Genomic DNA, 19,905 nt, shown 5'->3' on the forward strand with positions numbered 1-19,905 from the left:
AATGTTTGTCTCTGGGAACTTACATTTTAAAAGCTTGTGTGATTAAAAAAAAACTGTTCAGAGAACTAAATGAAAGTGCCACCATGATAGGACATGCACTTCCTGTCTTCTCCAGAGTCTGACAAGAAGATAGATACCAATGTCCTCTGTGTGTTCAGTTGAAAGCTAGTCTAGTTTACCACAAATGAATGGAAGCGTGTGCATAGCGGCTAGCCTAGCTTAAAACTCTGGGAGAGGTATAACAACACATTATGTAACAAATCTGCAAAAAAAAATTATAAACAGCTTGAATGCAATACGTAATAAATCTCCCTGCATTTTGTAATAAATGATTACATACTGTGGCGGTTATTACAAAATGTGGGAGTTGCACTTCGTTTATTATGAAAAGAATAATAAGGTGCATTATTTAAATTAATCTGTATAATTACAAATTACATTTAAGCTGAATTAGACTTCCCAAATGTTACCTCTGGTGCCCCCCTTGGCATTATAGTTCACTCGGATCTGAGTCTAAATAGCCACATACAAGCTTTTTTTCTAGCAGTGTTGACTGTGGTCATCATCAAAAACCTTCAGCTTCAACATGCAGCTGCTAGAGTTCTTACACACAGGTCAGACCGCCTCAGTCTTAAATCACTACACACAGGTCAGACCGCCTCTGTCTTAAGTCACTACACACAGGTCAGACCGCCTCAGTCTTAAGTCACTACACACAGGTCAGACCGCCTCAGTCTTAAGTCACTACACACAGGTCAGACCGCCTCAGTCTTAAGTCACTACACACAGGTCAGACCGCCTCAGTCTTAAGTCACTACACACAGGTCAGACCGCCTCAGTCTTAAGTCACTACACACAGGTCAGACTGCCTCAGTCTTAAGTCACTACACACAGGTCAGACCGCCTCTGTCTTAAGTCACTACACACAGGTCAGACCGCCTCAGTCTTAAGTCACTACACACAGGTCAGACCGCCTCTGTCTTAAGTCACTACACACAGGTCAGACCGCCTCAGTCTTAAGTCACTACACACAGGTCAGACCGCCTCAGTCTTAAGTCACTACACACAGGTCAGACCGCCTCAGTCTTAAGTCACTACACACAGGTCAGACCGCCTCTGTCTTAAGTCACTACACACAGGTCAGACCGCCTCTGTCTTAAGTCACTACACACAGGTCAGACCGCCTCTGTCTTAAGTCACTACACACAGGTCAGACCGCCTCAGTCTTAAGTCACTACACACAGGTCAGACCGCCTCTGTCTTAAGTCACTACACACAGGTCAGACCGCCTCTGTCTTAAGTCACTACACACAGGTCAGACCGCCTCAGTCTTAAGTCACTACACACAGGTCAGACCGCCTCACAGTGGTCTCACCTCACAAATGTGTGCCTTTTCTGCATCAATTTAGCTAATATATTAGCTGTATTTTTTGAGGGGGACAAATTAACCTCTTCTCAATATTGAGGGGGACATGTTGCCTGCAACCCCCCCTACACACTTATGATTACAGGTCAAGTGGGAGTGGGCTGCTAGTAGTGAAGCAGCCTTTAGCTAGTAGTGCCCAGTGCCAGGGCTAAACTTGATGAACCTTTAGTCACTATACTGCTAGTAGTGCCCAGTGCCAGGGCTAAACTTGATGAACCTTTAGTCACTATACTGCTAGTAGTGCCCAGTGCCAGGGCTAAACTTGATGAACCTTTAGTCACTATACTGCTAGTAGTGCCCAGTGCCAGGGCTAAACTTGATGAACCTTTAGTCACTATACTGCTAGTAGTGCCCAGTGCCAGGGCTAAACTTGATGAACCTTTAGTCACTATACTGCTAGTAGTGCCCAGTGCCAGGGCTAAACTTGGTGAAGCAGCCTTTAGTCACTATACTGCATATACTCCCTGTCCTTCTTAAAAGTAGCCTAGCTCTCAAAGCTACTCAGGACTCAAAACCACACTGTTCATGGATGCTTTCATTAAGTTATTTGAGTTTTTTTTTATCTAAAACATTTATCTAGTTTTAATCTAATCCAAATGAATACTTATTCATTCATTTATTTTCTTGTACATTTTCTATTTATGTATCATTTGTATAATAAATTATTTCATAAACTGTCTTTTATTCTTTGTAACACACTTTTAATTACCACTGTGTATGAACATCATTGAACATCATTATTAATAAAAACTATTTAAATTGGATTGTGACTATTACTTTAATATTGCCATAATTGGTGATGATTTTATAAAAAGCAATTGCTCAGGTCTGGCCGTTTATTTGAAAGCCACAAATTACCTGACAGAACAATGCCTCCTAGCTGTGATATAGCCTAATAGATTAGATTAGATTCAAATGTATTGTCATCATACAGCACAAATACAGTACAACGAAAATAAGTTTATTCACCTGACTTTTACTGGTGTATTAACTTGTGTATACTATTAACCTGACCTCTACTTGTGTATTAACCTGACCTCTACTTGTGTATTAACCTGACCTATACTTGTGTATTAACCTGACCTCTACTTGTGTATTAACCTGACCTCTACTTGTGTATTAACCTGACCTCTACTTGTGTATTAACCTGACCTCTACTTGTGTATTAACCTGACCTCTACTTGTGTATTAACCTGACCTCTACTTGTGTATTAACCTGACCTCTACTTGTGTATTAACCTGACCTCTACTTGTGTATTAACCTGACCTCTACTTGTGTATTAACCTGACCTAGACTTGTGTATTAACCTGACCTCTACTTGTGTATTAACCTGACCTCTACTTGTGTATTAACCTGACCTCTACTTGTGTATTAACCTGACTTCTTCTTGTGTATTAACCTGACCTCTACTTGTGTATTAACCTGACTTCTACTTGTGTATTAACCTGACCTCTACTTGTGTATTAACCTGACCTCTACTTGTGTATTAACCTGACCTCTACTTGTGTATTAACCTGACCTCTACTTGTGTATTAACCTGACCTCTACTTGTGTATTAACCTGACCTCTACTTGTGTATTAACCTGACCTCTACTTGTGTATTAACCTGACCTCTACTTGTGTATTAACCTGACTTCTACTTGTGTATTAACCTGACCTCTACTTGTGTATTAACCTGACCTCTACTTGTGTATTAACCTGACCTCTACTTGTGTATTAACCTGACCTCTACTTGTGTATTAACCTGACCTCTACTTGTGTATTAACCTGACCTCTACTTGTGTATTAACCTGACCTATACTTGTGTATTAACCTGACCTATACTTGTGTATTAACCTGACCTCTACTTGTGTATTAACCTGACCTCTACTTGTGTATTAACCTGACTTCTACTTGTGTATTAACCTGACCTCTACTTGTGTATTAACCTGACCTCTACTTGTGTATTAACCTGACCTCTACTTGTGTATTAACCTGACCTCTACTTGTGTATTAACCTGACTTCTACTTGTGTATTAACCTGACCTCTACTTGTGTATTAACCTGACCTCTACTTGTGTATTAACCTGACCTATACTTGTGTATTAACCTGACCTATACTTGTGTATTAACCTGACCTCTACTTGTGTATTAACCTGACCTCTACTTGTGTATTAACCTGACCTCTACTTGTGTATTAACCTGACCTCTACTTGTGTATTAACTTGACCTCTATTTTTGCCATTTCCAGGAGACAGTGAAGTCAGTGTTCCACGCCAAAGAGTTTGGGAAGATCATCAACTTCAGAACTCCTGAGATTGCCAAGGTCAGTTCACCACCATAAATTCACTTTATTTATTTATTTGTTTGTTTATTTATTTATTTATTGTATCCTCTAAACAATAGTGTCATGGATATTATGGATTCACCCAGGCTGCTGTATTGGTAGTCTATTGTTGTGTTTTCTATGACTGGAGGATATTGGAGTCTAATGTGTGTTTTCTATGACTGGAGGATATTGGAGTCTAATGTGTGTTTTCTATGACTGGAGGATATTGGAGTCTAATGTGTGTATTCTAGACTGGAGGATATTGGAGTCTAATGTGTGTTTTCTATGACTGGAGGATATTGGAGTCTAATGTGTGTTTTCTATGACTGGAGGATATTGGAGTCTAATGTGTGTTTTCTATGACTGGAGGATATTGGAGTCTAATGTGTGTTTTCTATGACTGGAGGATATTGGAGTCTAATGTGTGTTTTCTATGACTGGAGGATATTGGAGTCTAATGTGTGTTTTCTATGAATTGAGGATATTGGAGTCTAATGTGTGTTTTCTATGAATTGAGGATATTGGAGTCTAATGTGTGTTTTCTTTGACTGGAGAATATTGGCAGACTCTAATGTGTGTTTTATACGACTGAAGGATATTGGTAGAGTGTAATGTTGTGTTTTATATGACTGAAGGATATTGGTAGAGTGTAATGTTGTGTTTTATACGACTGAAGGATATTGGTAGAGTGTAATGTTGTGTTTTATATGACTGAAGGATATTGGTAGAGTGTAATGTTGTGTTTTCTTTGCTCTTAGTGGGTTCTGGCCAAGCTGGAGGACGCCAGAGAGATTCTACCCAAATACTGACGAGTTAACCGAGACACACAACCAGCGTGCACTGAGACGACGGACAGCAACAAACACACACACACACACATGCACACACACACAGCTACACACGCACATACATAAACGACAATATGTACATGTGCTCACACGAGCAAAAACATGCACACATGAAAACGCCCACACAGCAGTGATGTGTGTCAGTGCCTTTGATTCAGCTGCAGTAACACTCGCACACTCAGAGGTTTAGCTGCCTCAACGAGCTGTGGTACAAACCGTGCTCTTCTTCGTCGACTGTTAGTTTTGTGTGTGTTCAGACCGTGTTCAGAATGAGTGAATGAGTGCATGAGGGGGGCCTGAGTACAGTATGTTTGCGTGTAGCGTGTATTTTAGATATGAGTGCATGAGTGAGATTGTGTGTATGTGTGCGAGAGTGAGTGTTTTACCAGGTACATTTGTACAGCTGCACTCGGTGCACTGCATGCATGTTTATGAGTGAGACAAGTGAGCATTGTCCGTCCTACATCGTCTCCATCTGAGGAAACAATGATGTCACACTAGACATTTAGTTATTAAATAGACGGCTTATATTGACACATTTTCCTTACTAATAGCCCAGACACACAGACAGCTCTGACTGCACACACCACAGCTCTCATGCAGTCCTGCTCCTTGTGACACATACTCTTCTCATTTCTTTCACAACTGCCACTAGATAGAAGATAGTCCAAATGAGCAAGTTTGGGGAAAAGTCTGTTAAGTCCCCAACTCGCTGCTGAGACAGCCTGTGTATATCACCACTAGTAACACTAGAAGGCTGTAACGATTAGCAATAACTATGCAACCGCTTAAAATGACTGGGAAAGGGACTGGGAGTTAAAATGGGGAGTGTTTGTAGGAACCCTGCCTCTAATCCTTGGTTCCAGCCCTCGCATGTTCACCCTCCACATCTTCAGACACTGGTTGAAATCACTTTAACCTAAGTCCCTAATACTGATATTTGACCCTGGTACAGACGCCGGGCCGTGGCACCAGAACACGCGAGTGGCACCAGAACACGCGTGTGTCGTCGCCCTAACACTGTGCTTGTGTTACTGTCTTCAATGTGTTTTATTTTACTGGACGGCCACAGAGGGAGTTGTTTTAGACCTTAACGTTCTGACTGTAGTGTGTGGGATTCGGAAGACGCATGCCATTTTTCAACCGTACTTATAAATCACACTGCAAAAGATGCCCGTCTCGACAAGTAATTTACTTGTGTATACAAGTCCCGTTTCTATCAGACCAAGTTTAAAAAATACTATAATAATAAATACGATTTGGCCAATGGGAGAAGAAGTAGCTTGTTTTATCATAATAGCAACCTTTATCTTGATGGAGCCATCAGTGTTCAATTTCCATCCAGCTGAAATGAGGACGTTAAGATGGGACTTGTTTTACATTACAGATGTGCATTGATCTCAGATCTACAGAACAGATCTACATTGATCTCAGATGTACAGAACAGATGTACATTGATCTCAGATCTACAGTACAGATGTACATTGATCTCAGATCTACATTACAGATATACATTGATCTCGGATCTACAGTACAGATGTACATTGATCTCGGATCTACAGAACAGATGTACATTGATCTCAGATAATCCATTGTGTGTAAATATCTCTCTTTACGGTAGTTCTGTTACAGCACTGCAGGTTTTAATTTAGTGATTTTTATGTTTTCTTTTATACTACAGGTATGCAATACCAACAATGACAGAGTAATGTTATGCAGAGAAAAATATATTTAAAGGGAAATATATAATAACTAATGCATTTATTGACATCCATACTCTTTTAAAGGTTTGCTTTTTGGTTTGTGGTGTGCGCTGTATTTAATGTAACTAAATGTATGTTGCCTTCGCTGTCTGTCTGATTTCTCATCAAGAAGCAACATGAAAGTCACGGCAGAAGCATGAATTATTTTGCTATTTTTCGAAAATAAAAGGTCCGTTACAAATGTACAAATTGTGTCATGTTCTTGTGACTATGAATTCACAACAGGTTCTCCCTCTTCCTTCTGTATGGCTTCTCTCTCTCTCTCTCTCTCTTAAGAGATCAAATCAGATGAAAACACATTTTTCATTGAACTATAAAGGTTTATTGGAATCTAGCATAAATATAATTGTATTTCCTCTTGAAGAAACGTAGAAAAGTACATATTCAACAGAAACAAGCACCCAAGTGAATGCATCATAAAACGTAAAATGGCAGGCAGTCATTAAAACAGTTGTGTATTTCTCATGCTATAGATATCACGTACTCACGAAACATCCTATTCAGCTTACAGTGCATTTGGAACAGGAAGAAAAAAGATTATGATTAATTGTCTGCTATTTTTCATATAAATAAACCATGTAAAATGTGGAAAGATCGTTGCTGCTATAAAGAGGAACAACCCTTCTACATAGGCATTTCCGTTTGTCTCCACCCTCTTCTTCCCTCTTCTCACCCTCCTCTCTTCTCATCCTCTCCTTTCTTCTTCTCCTCACCCTCTCCTCTCTTCTCCTCACCCTCTCCTCTTCTTCTCCTCACCCTCTCCTCTCTTCTTCTCCTCACCCTCTCCTCTTTTCCTCTCCTCTTCTCACCCTCTCCTCTCTTCACCCTCTTTTCTCCTCACCCTCTCTTCTCCTCATCCTCTTCTCATCACCCTCTCCTCTCTTCTTCTCACCCTCTCTTCTCTTCCTCTCTTCTCCTCACCCTCTCCTCTCTTCTCCTCACCCTCTCCTCTTCTTCTCACCCTCTCTTCTCCTCACCCTCTCCTCTTCTTCTCCTCACCCTCTCCTCTCTTCACCCTCTTTTCTCCTCACCCTCTCTTCTCCTCATCCTCTTCTCCTCACCCTCTCTTCTCACCCTCTCTTCTCTTCCTCTCTTCTCCTCACCCTCTCCTCTCTTCCTCTCTTCTCCTCACCATCTCCTCTCTTCTTCTCCTCTTCCTCTCCTCACCTTCTCCTCTCCTCTACACCAAGTTGAATTCTTTCAGGTTGTGTCTGAGGATGGTGTCTTTGACAGCTATGAAGACAAAGCGGATGTTCTCTGTGTCCGTGGCGCAGGTGAAGTGTGAGTAGACGTTCTTGTCCTTGTCTGGGTTCTGCTCCTGGTACATCTTCAGGATGAACTCCTGCGCTGCCTTGGCATCCTGCTGGGGGCCTGTAGCATCGAAACACACCGTCAAATCACCCCCAGGGTCCTAGTTGACCATTTGTAGACAAATTAGAATAGTGGCATCTCATGAGAGGGGGGTTCATACCACCTCTGCTCTCGTTGAAAACAACCAGTCCAGTTTCCCCCAAAACATCTTACTCAGACTCAGAATGACGGCAAGTTGATATTAGTGTTAAGGACATCTTAGCCCATTGACTCAATTAGTTGATCTTAGTGCTAAGAGGGTTTTGGTGAACTGGGCTCAGAGCTGTAATGAAATTATCTTTGGAAATCACCCATTTCTGTTGTGGTGATTGTAAGAACAAAATGATAAACCTTCATATCTAAAGCCATGTCTTCTTAATTGTCAAAGAGACAATGCAATACCTAAAAATAGCTGAATCTCCATTTATTTTTGACTGATTGATAGATAGATAGATAGATAGATAGATAGATAGATAGATAGATAGATAGATAGATAGAGCAATCTACACACTGACCTGTGAAGGCAGGGAAGTATGTGGCAAGGTGTGACGCCTTGATCTTCTCCTTCAGGATGTCGGTCTTGTTGAGGAAGAGTATGATGGAGGAGCGCTGGAACCAGGGGTATGTGATGATGGTCTTGAACAGAGCCTTGCTCTCCTCCATACGGTTCTGATGGAGAATACAGTGTGAACAGGCTGCAGTTAGCAAGGAGAAGCACGGTGACGTGGAATGAGGCACTCAAGAGTTTTGGAACTAATTTAACATTCTAATAAAAATAACAGCACCCAGAAAGCAGACAAACTCTCCGTTGTAGTTTTGACAAATTGGATAATTTCAACAACTTGAAGTAAGTGGCTCAGATTTGATGTTTAGGTAATTGCTGTCAATCTATTAAAATATTTAATCTGATTAATCGCATGATTGTCCATAGTTAACTTGCGATTAATCACAAATTAGTCACATTTAAAAAATAAATAAAAAATAAACATTTCTACCTTAACACATTAACTGCCACAGAGTTTGCCCGTCTCATACCACTCTGCCACCACTCTAAGCCTATGGAGATGTTCACCTTCTTTGCAGGGCTATAACTTTTTAAATTGTATTGCTAAATTGACATTACTATGGCCCATTCAACATCGATTATCTATCGTTCAGGATGTAGGAACGTTATACTTTTTCATTCATAGATTCATACGAAAATACCGTCTAGAATATAAATATGTTTTTATCGTTTTCTGCAGTAATTCCTAGAACGTGAGTTATAGGCATAAACGCATATATAGATTATCAACTGCCGATACACGCTATATCAAAAATTTCAACTGTACATGATCCTAAACGTTATGACTCATGCGCGGATGAACGGGGGGGGGGGGGTCGTTTATAATTCCGTGATCGTCAGTAAATGCTTTATGTAGTATGGGTGATATATTGATCAGAGCAGTTTGCATTAATAATAAACAAACACGCTGAAAGTAACGTTACTGTCCTCTTACCGTTCGCTTCTATACTTTAAGCAAGTGGCTTGTCCTTCCGCGTTCCCGCTTTGCGCTCTGATTGGCCACGCACGTTTCTGGTCATGTGACATGTGCGCCAATCGTGGGACGGCAAGTTTTTGGACGGTTAAGCTTAGGCGCTCTTTCGAAGTTGGTTAAGGTTAGAGTTTGTCTTAGAGCATGGCGATAGAACGCCTGCCCTGATTCCAAACTCTAACCTTGATAAACTAGGCGTTAGGTAGTTTGCAGGCTGTTAGACCCGGAAATAGGCGCATAATTTGCCGTCCCACGATTGGCGCACATGTCACATGACCAGAAACGTGCGTGGCCAATCAGAGCGCAAAACGGGAACGCGGAAGTACAAGCCACTTGCTTAAAGCATAGACGCTTACCGTTCGCCGATGAGACTGGAGGAAAAAGATCCCACTTATTTGACGGCGATCTACTAGATCCATTTCCGGTTTGTATAATAATAATAATAAACGCCCAAATGATATCGATTATTGAGTTATGGCAGTGATCCCTATACACGGATGTGTGTCTAGAGTCCCGCAACAATATGTGAGTGCCGGACACATTTCCCAGATGCACGGAGATCACCAGAGATCCATTTCCGGTTGTAACTCGCCCGATCATCCACCAGGCGGCAGTATTGAAGCATTGCATTGTTGTGCAGGCTCCCACTGTATCAGCCAAGGCTGGGTGAGGGAATTATGAATACCATGGCGAATTTTTTTTATATGATATCAATAACGTCGTACGCCGTGGTTTGGCAGAATTAGCATGACCTTGAAACACGTTGTACGATGTTATTGGCACCCAATGTGTTAAACGGATATTTTTCAAGTTCCAAGTTTTTATACTCTTATCAACATGAGAGTCAACAAATGCTTGCTTTATGCAGCCATTTAACACAAAAGGATGACCCTTATGCATTGCAAATTTGCATCAAATTCAAAACAGTGATGCACAAAATAACTTAAAAGAAAATAATAATTTAAAACAATGAATAAAATGTGTGCATGAAATAATAGGGGAAAGAAAACGTTAGGAACTTGTTACATTCACCCACACAAGGGCTGAGAACTCACCCCCCCCATCTCTCTCACACACACACACACTCATCACAGACTAGCTAGATGTAGCCAATTACTTAAACATTTTCTTCACAAACATAGCCACAACACTGGTAAACAAACTACCCTCCCACTCAGGGCATTATGGGGTAGAACACATAGTAGCTTACTACAAAAACCTAGGGGTCCGCAAAGACGACTTCAAACTGGAAATGGTAACAACAGATGAGGTACTCAAAAAACTGAGCGCCCTCCAACCTAACAAGGCCACTGGCCATGACAACATAAGATAAGATAAGATATTCCTTTATTGATCCCCTCCAAATTCCTCAGAGACTCAGCAGCCGCCATCACCCCAGTCATCACACACATAATAAACCTCTCCACGTCCCCAAGGACTTCAAAATTGCGAGAGTGACCCCTCTGCACAAAAAGGGCAGTAAATTAGACCCAGGCAACTACCGCCCTGTTTCTATTCTTACCTCCATCTCGAAAGTCATGGAAAAAATAGTCTACGAACAGATTGAAAAGTACCTAGCGGAAAAAAATCGAATCTACGAATTCCAATCTGGCTTCAGAACATCCCACTCCACTGACGCATGCCTTCTCTATTTGAACGACCACATCAAACAAGAGGTGGACGCGGGCAAATACTGCGGCATGGTCATGCTGGACCTACAAAAAGCCTTCGACACGGTCAATCACTCCATTCTGATTGACAAGCTAAAAGCAATGGGTTTTGATAGTCTATCAGTGAGATGGATGCAATCCTACCTGGAGGGGAGAGAACAGATGGTGGACTGAAATGGTACTCTATCCCCCCCCTCACAGTGAGCTGTGGTGTTCCACAAGGAAGCATACTAGGACCGCTACTGTTCCTAATTTATGCAAATGACATGTCGTCAGCTTGTGACTGCAACTTGTTCTTGTTCGCAGACGACTCAGCCCTGCTGGTCTCTGACAAGAACAAGTTACAGGTTGAAAAAAACCTCAGCTCGGAACTAGGCAAAATCTGCATATGGCTCGCTGATAACAAACTATCATTACACATGGGCAAAACAGAGTCCATTCTCTTCGGTTCAAATAACAAACTCAGCAAGACCGACGGCTTCTCAGTTACAGTGCAGTGGGTGACAATATTGTCACAAGGAAAGACGAAATTACCTACCTGGGCTCCATCCTAGAGGCTAATCTTTCCTGTGACAAAATGGCATCCAATGTAATAAAAAAAGTCAACCAACGAACTCGATTCTTGTACCGGATCTCCTCTCTGGTAAACAAGAACACCCTGAAGACTCTGGCAGGAGCACTCATACAAGGGTACTACGACTATGCTTGCACCTCATGGTACCAAAGCACCTCAAAGGCGCTAAAAACAAAATTACAAACATCTCAAAACAAACTGGTCAGACTACTGCTTGACCTTACTCCTAGAACCCACCTCACCCCTGCCCACTTTGACAACCTAGGATGGCTTAGAGTAGACGACAGAGTACAGCAACTTGCAATGGGCCTGGTCTACAAGATACACTACACGACCAAGGTACCCATGTACATGTCAAAATACTTCCCAAAGGTCAGTGAATACCACGATCACAACACCAGAGGGAGCTCCACAAATCATGTTAAACCCAGATTTGGCTCAAACAAGGGACTAAACACGTTTCGCAATTATGCCACATCAATGTGGAACGCCCTACCCAAAGCTGTAAAAGAATGTGAATCGCTACCCACTTTCAAAAACACTCTCAAAGAACACCTACGGGAGACTGCAATTCGAAACTGGCCCATGTAAATGTCCTAACCCAACCCCCTCCAATGTACAGTAAATGACCAAGTATGGTTGTCAATATTCCAATGTACAGTTTTGCTTGTACAGTTGTACAGTGTTCCCCCCCCACCCCTCCTGCCCAACCCCCCCCCCACCCCACCCACCGAACCACCTCCAATGTACACCCCACCCACCCCACCTACCCAACCTCCCCAATGTACAGTTTTTACGTCAAATGTATATACTCTTTTCTGGACTATTTTTGTATCACAAACAGTACTGTATTTGCAAATCTGGTATGTCATAAATGTATAGATGTAGCAGTACTGTATATCTGTATGTCATATATGTCCTGATGAATTGAAAATGGGGGACCCTGATGTAAACAAGACGAAAGTCTTTCTCTGGTCTGCATCCCCTTAACAATTGTGTGTATTGAGCTGTACTGTATTGTACCCATTCTGCATTCTGTTAATAAAGTTTTTAATCAATCAATTCAATCAATCAAACTCTCCCAGCTCTCTTTCTCTCTTGCCCCTTCCTCATCTCTCTCTCTCTATCTCACACGCAGGGCCGTTTCAGGGGGTGTGCGAGCAGTGCGGTAGCACAGGGCCTTGCGGGAAGGGGGGCCTCGCCAAAATATATATATATATATATTTTAATAAAAAAATAAAAAAATTAACTTTTTTTTAAATAAAAATAAAAATAAATAGAATGTTAACAATCACTTTCCATCACAGACCTAAAATCTAGTTTTGCTTACATGCTTATATATTTCACATTAGACACGTTTGTAGAATACTGTGTTCCGGGCTCTGCGGCTCTGCAGATATACTATTGGTTTCATTCAATTACTTTTATGCAAAGCATCGTGGGGTGGGAGGACTAACACTAGGGGGAGCTGGTTGGCATCGGTCTGGTAGTCGGTAGAGAGATGTGAAGAAGACCGGTATTATCAGGTACAGGGTCTATTCGGCGCTGTCCACTGGAGCGAGTGGATGTCTTGGCCAAGAGAACCAGATGTGCAGCATCGGAGCGGAGGAGATGGCGGCGCGTGCCGTGGGCTTGTTGGTACCGGGTGTGGTGATTGGGTTGTGCCGGGACGGGGAGGACGTTTGGCGGATGGACTGAGGATGAAAGTTGTTGCGTGTTGGAACCTTCAGTCAGGCTATAGCTATGTCGGCTAGTAGCTTGGCTGGGGCCAGGGACAGCTAACTAGCGTTAGCTAACGCTAGCTAGCTAGCGTTGGCTACGTTGTCGGGTGCTAACGTGTGGCGGATGGACTGGGAGCGGACTCCCGGGTTCATCCCAATGGACAATATCATGATGGGACTGGTGAACTTTCTCCACGGTCGTCTCCTTCCTCTTGGACCTGACTCTGCGTTAGGGTGAGTTTTTGGTGCGGTCTGCTCTGTTCCCGCCGTGGATTTCTCTCTCATGATACAGTGAACATCGATCGGTGCAAATAACTTGAAAAAACAACATGATTTGGACGTATATACTATTATACAACCTGGAAATGGATCGGGCATTTCTACATCCCATAATAGAAAAAATTCTGTTCCACGCTCATCTGCCAGCGGCGCGAGGAAGCCACGGTAAGATTCAGCGTTATATTCTAACGTGTTCTTTACTAACTGCTCTGATGAACATATGACCCACTCTGGATGAATCATCTAACGCTGCCCACGGAATTATAAACGATCCCCCGCCCATCCGGTCATCATCAGATGATACGTAGAAACTTCTAGAAGCACGTCCATTTGAAATTTTTTATCTCGCACAGATTCCTACCAAACTGTATTTGATCATCAATATAATGCATTTAGGGCTATAAAACACGTTCTGAAGAAAGCTGCAGAAAACGATAAAAACATACTTATACTTTAGACCATATTTTAGTATGAATATGTGAATGAAAAAGTTTAACGTTGCTACACCCTGAACAATACATATAGGACATTGAATGGGCCATAATAATGGCAATTTAGCAATAGAATCTAAAAAGTTATAGCCCTGCAAAGAAGGGGAACTTCTCCATGTTAAATAGGGCTGGCGAGGGATGGTAAATTATGAATTTAACCCCGGCGATTAAAGTGTTAAAAAAGAAAGTTTTGCCTTTGGGGGGGGGGGGGGGGGGGGCTCGCGTTTGGAACTCACACAGGGCCTCGCATTTCTCCCAGACGGCACTGCTCACACACACACACACTTTGAGTCAGAAACAAACATAGTATCAATGAGAGTAGCAATAATACACCTGAGCGAAGTCTAGTAAAAAGTATAAAATAAAATAAATATATATTTTTTTCTTCTAAAAAGTGAATCGTGAGTTAAAAAAAATTGTGGCGTTAATAGAATTGTGCGTTAACTTTGACAGCCTTAAATGTACATACAATTAAATAAGGTGACATTATCAATGCCTGAGTAATGTTTTTATAAAAAAAATTATAATACATCCACAGACCTTTTAGAAGGGTGCAGAATAAAACGTTTTTAAAAGTACTTTTCAACCAAAAAGTTATTGAGTATTGTATTACTGTATGTATCGTACTATTACACATACAGTTGGGGACCAGCAACTGTATGTGTGGTGTCTAATAATAATGAGTGCATGACATTTAAAAAAAACAATCAAATAAAAAAATATATTTCTCACCTCATTATCGCACTCTGCCAGCACCTGGTCATACTCGCTCAGTGCCACTAGGAACATGATGGAGGTGACGTTCTCAAAGCAGTGGATCCACTTCCTCCTCTCTGACCTCTGACCCCCCACATCCACCATCCTGCCGTAGCAACAGCCAATCATAATGCATGGTTGTAATGTCATGGAGGATTTTCACGGGGAGGTGGCTTCTAGATGAAAATACTACAATGATATGGTCTTATTATTCTAGATATAAAGGATGATATGATGGTCTTATAATTCTAGATATAAAGGATGATATGATGGTCTTATAATTCTAGATATAAAGGTTTATATGATGGTCTTATAATTCTAGATATAAATGATGATATGATGGTCTTATAATTCTAGATATAAAGGATGATATGATGGTCTTATAATATTAGATATGAAGCATGATAAGATGGTCTTATAACTAGATATAAATGATGATAAGATGGTCTTATAACTAGATATAAAGGATGATATGATAAGATGGTCTTATAATTGTAGACATAAAGGATGATAAGATGGTCTCATAATTGTAGATATGAAGGATGATAAGATGGTCTTATAATTCTAGATATGAAGGATGATAGTAGATAGAACTGACCTGAAGATGACGTTGTCCATGTCGAAGGGGTACTCTATGATGCCTGTGGTGGGGACTCGCACTCTGAGGATGTCCTGCTCCGTGGGAACATAGGAGGGCTGGGAGATACGCTCCAGGTCTGACAGATAACTGGAGGAAGAGAGGATGGAAAAATAGTGGAGAGAGGAAGTACACTCTTAAAACTAAACACTAATAAACACCTAACGACACAGATGTGTTAGATAATGACTCTACCTAGCTTAAAACTGTTGCGTGAGTTTAGCTTGGGACAACATGTCTTGTGTTATTTCAACACATCTGTTTTAAGAGTATAAAAGAGGAGATTGAGGGACTGTATTAAGTATGGCTGCCCCATTCATGATGTCACTCACTCCTCCTAATCTGCCCCACAATGCAAAACCATTTAACACGTCCTCCTTTTGCTGTTAGCTAGCGTTATTATTTGTGGTTGTCGGGCACATCTGTGGAGGACACTATTGTCTATTGTGTTACTGACTCTGTACAACTAGCCATTGAAAAATTACAACTCTCATTTAATACTTTGCAGAATGCACTTGTTCATCTTAAACTGGTACTCAATGCAAACAAAACAAAGTGTATGCTGTTTGCTAGAGCCGTTTGTGATGATTTGCATATATACACTGTGAATTGAGTTAAAGAATATAAATATCTTGGCACCTGGCTTGATAGGAAATGTACATTTAAATGTAGATAACCTTGCAAGTAAACTGCAACAGAAGGTTGGCTTTTTGTACAGAAACAAAACATGCTGCTGCTTCCACTCTAATGGACTGTATATCATTCTTCTGCCCTTATATTTATCACTGGTGACAGTTATGGTTCCATCATTGTATCCTGTATGATAAGGTTGGGTGGTCCTTCAGGCCATCAGGATGCTCAATGACAATGCCACTATGTAACAACCCATCATCTACACAAGACGGCGCCATCATCTACACTCACTGCAGTGCACACACATCCACATGTACACACTCACTTTAAACAAACACTCACCTTACCACTCACTTTACTCACTTTAGACACTTTATATTTATCTATTATTAAAGAGATTTTGCACTACATCCATACCTCCTTTGCACCCTACCCTAAGTTTTGTACCGCATCTAATTTCTGCATTGTCAATCAATCAATCAAATCCTTTATTTAACCAGATAAGCATCATTGAGATTAAAATCTCTTTTTCAAGAGCGATCTGGCCAAACAAGGCAGCAGAAAGTTTCAACATAAAAAAGAACATCACAATAAAATACAGATAAAACATTTACAGCAAGCTCCAATTTCAGGCAAGTTATCAAACAGGCAAATGATCAAACACAGTTGCACTGTCAGAGGGAACTGAGTTCGTAGGATTTTAAAATGGCTTTGAAATATCCGAGGGTGACCAGTCCTGGTAATTTTAGGTCCTCCTGTATCTTGTTCCAAGATGAAGGAGCAGCATATTTAAAGGCCCTTTTTCCCAATTCAGTTCTTATGGGGAACTTCCAGTGTTAGAGCAGCTAACAGTGTACCTCACTGTTACTCATTTTACTCTGTATTGTATATATGTATATCGACTTCACTTGCTTTTACATACTTCTTAATTACTGTATGTAGCACACTCTCAGGGGCTCTTTCAGAAATAAGCATTTCATATAAAGTATTATGTATTTTGTTGTGACATATGTAACGGTTGTGCCCCGAGGGAGTTTCGAACCCGGGTCTCCCACGCCGCGGGCAACAGTACAGACCGCTATACCAAGAAGTGAACTCATTGTTGTTTTTTTTTATCCACTTTTTCTCCCATTTTCCATATTTTCTCCCATCCCAATTTCGTATCATCCAATTCAACCCTCCCCTGTCACGAACGCTGTTTCTTGCCTCCCACAAGCCGGCTGCAATGTGGACTAAGTCATACATAGCACAAGTCCCCTCCGGTACTTGAGGTAACAGCAGTCGCATCTTTTCACCTGCGCAGCTCGATCTCTCAGTGGCGAGGAGTAACGCGTGGGAGGCTCACGCTGCCCCCGACACTTCCTGATTCTACTGCGCAGGCGCACCAACCGACCTGTAGGAGTCGCTGTCCACAACGCCCGATCCCCACCCATCAGTTTCCCACCCCCTAATACGGCCAATGTGTATTAGTACGGACGACCAGCTAAACTGAAAGCAAATGTGGAGCGCTGGGCTCGAACTGACGAGCCCAGCGTCTCCAGCATTTCGTGGCGAGTGCCTTGCCCACTACGCCACGTAGCCGCCCTGAAGTGAACTCATTGTTTTGTAACGTGTCTGTGTCTTTTGAGGATGAGAGTGAGTTTAACCCATAGCACCGCTACTCACCCCAGTCACTTCACATCATCTGAAGTCCTTCGTGACTGCGCTGCGCGGTACCATCCGTTACACTCACCCTCCTTAAACTCACTCCACTCCACCCAAGGCATCCGGGTCTCGGCACCAATGTAACGGTTGTGACATCGTCACCTTAAACTTCGATGCCCCGAGGGAGTTTCAAACCCAGGTCTCCCACGCCGCGGGCAACGGCACAGACCGCTATACCACTGTTTTGTAACGTGTCTATGTGTCTTTTGAGGATGAGAGTGAGTTTAACCGATAGCACCGCTACTCACCCCAGCCACTTCACAACATCTGAAGTCCTTTGTGACTGCGCTTCGCGGTACCATCCGTTACACATATAATAAACAAACTTGAAACTTGAACTTTCTGGCAGAGAGACAGTTATGTATCATTGTATCCTGTATGATAAGGTTGGGTGGTCCTCTCTGGCAGAGAGACCAGTGGCGGCCGGCCGATAGTGGGCGCTAGAGCGCCGCCCTCCCTGGTTAAAAGAAGAAGAAGAAAGAATTATTTGCGAGGAGGAAGCAGCCTATTCATCCCCCAGCCGGGCCGGCGCCTAGCCCCCTCCACTCCGTTTTCATGGGCGCTCATTTCTGCTCCACCGTAATTGCGCATCTCACAGGGCAAAATGCAAATACGTATAAATAAATACGTACGTACAACATAGCGCTGTCAAATACGATACCAGAGGGCGCTCGCTGTAGTGCCCGATGTAGTCACTATTGGCTGAGAGTGGCACGTGACATCGCGTCCCCAGACGTTGGGCTCTGGCTCTGCAGATATTATGCTATTCGAGGGGCTACTAGGAAATAGTAGCTGTCGGAAATTGATAATAATCACAAGATACTGTACATTCAGACAGTGTTGGATCTAACTAAATAGATTTATATGGACACTTTTATGGAAAGTTCAAGCCTGGAGTCTGGACCACAAAGCCTCTCGAAGGGTAGGCTATACTCTGTCTTAGCTGGTTCGACAACAAACAACAACACGCTATAATGGCTAGCTGGATGCAGTCTGGACAGTGGACACATACATCAACAGTCTGGGACAGTGGATATATACATCAACAGTCTGGGACAGTGGATATACACTTTATCAAGCCCTCCTGGACCGCGTTTTTCAACTAAACAAAGTGAGTTACGGTCTCTCTCTCTCTCTCTCTCTATCTCTCTCTCTCTCTCTCTCTCTCTCTCTCGCTCTCTGTGTTGTTGAACTATAACTAATTAATTTCGCCGCGGGTGATGCATAATGGATGAATGAATGAATGGTAACTTGTTTAAAATGACAAGATATACATATGTGTTCATTATTGGATTGATCAGAGAGAGTGGAGTTTCTTTTGGATTTAAAAGAAGTGGATTATGGCTTGTTTAATATCTCGCCCAGTCTATGTTTGAATGAATGAATGAATGAATGAAAACTTTATTTAACAGATTGCAGAATGGGTACAATACAGTACGGCTCAATACATACAATTGTTAAGGGGATGCAGACCAGAGAAAGACGTTTGTCTTGTTTACATCAGGGTCCCCCATTTTCAATTCATATCGATAGTTTAATAGCTAGCCTTGGCTCATTTAACAATATGCAAAATATGTGTACAGCCCTGTACTCATACTGAAGTTATTCTTGGTATATACTACACATACTACTAGGTCTGATTGTGTAACGAATCGATTCCACGTCGCGCTGTGTGTGTGTGAGTGAGAGATTTGATTTGATTTTATTTTATTAGGGATCCCCATTAGCTGGTGCGATAGCAACCAGCTAGTCTTCCTGGGGTCCACACACAAAAAAACACACAAAAACAATCACTATTGCAAAAAACAAAATTATTAAAAGTCAGTACACACAATGCATAATGAGCCTACTGTAACAATTAATATAGCTAAAATTACATTAGTGTAAAACAAAAACAAAAAATGACTTTACAGTGTTCAAAACAATTTAAAAACAATTTAAGATTCTTTTTAAAAGTGAATCTACTGTAAATGCAGCAGAGGTTCCGAGGCAGGCCATTCCACAGAGTTAATGCTCTAAAAATAAAAGATCTCCCCAGAGCGCTGGTTCTAGGACCTGGCAATTCAAGCTGCCCACTACTGGAACCTCTAGTGTAATGCTCGTGCACAGTATTACTAAAAACAATCTGATTATGTATAAAAACAGGAGTCTTACTGCTCATGACCAACTTGAACAGCACAAGTATATTAAAAGACAATCTATTTTCAAC

General features: G+C 41.8%; 2 protein-coding genes across 3 annotated transcripts in view; one reads left to right on the forward strand and one right to left on the reverse strand.

Moving 5' to 3' along the window:
* The window catches only part of vps13a (vacuolar protein sorting 13 homolog A), a 381,735-nt gene extending 375,222 nt beyond the window's left edge, over positions 1–6,513 (forward strand). The window contains 2 exon segments of the mRNA XM_084308048.1: positions 3,658–3,732; positions 4,494–6,513. Coding sequence (XP_084164174.1) covers positions 3,658–3,732; positions 4,494–4,544 — 126 coding nt within the window. The 3' untranslated portion in view covers positions 4,545–6,513.
* A 1,013-nt stretch (positions 6,514–7,526) lies between these two features.
* LOC311234459 (guanine nucleotide-binding protein subunit alpha-14-like) overlaps positions 7,527–19,905 on the reverse strand; it is a gene marked incomplete at both ends in the record, with an annotated part of 56,763 nt that continues 44,384 nt past the window's right edge. Inside the window, 4 exons of one of the 2 annotated variants that reach the window (XM_084321642.1) lie at positions 7,527–7,717; positions 8,212–8,365; positions 14,699–14,828; positions 15,321–15,449. In XM_084321642.1, the coding sequence (XP_084177768.1) occupies positions 7,527–7,717; positions 8,212–8,365; positions 14,699–14,828; positions 15,321–15,449 (604 nt within the window). Of the gene's footprint in view, positions 7,718–8,203; positions 8,366–14,698; positions 14,829–15,320; positions 15,450–19,905 lie in introns of both variants that reach the window. The other variant, XM_084321643.1, reaches the window with a different exon arrangement.

The sequence above is a fragment of the Notolepis coatsorum genome, assembly GCF_963971535.1.
Source record: "Notolepis coatsorum genome assembly, chromosome: 1".
Classification (NCBI taxonomy): domain Eukaryota; kingdom Metazoa; phylum Chordata; class Actinopteri; order Aulopiformes; family Paralepididae; genus Notolepis; species Notolepis coatsorum.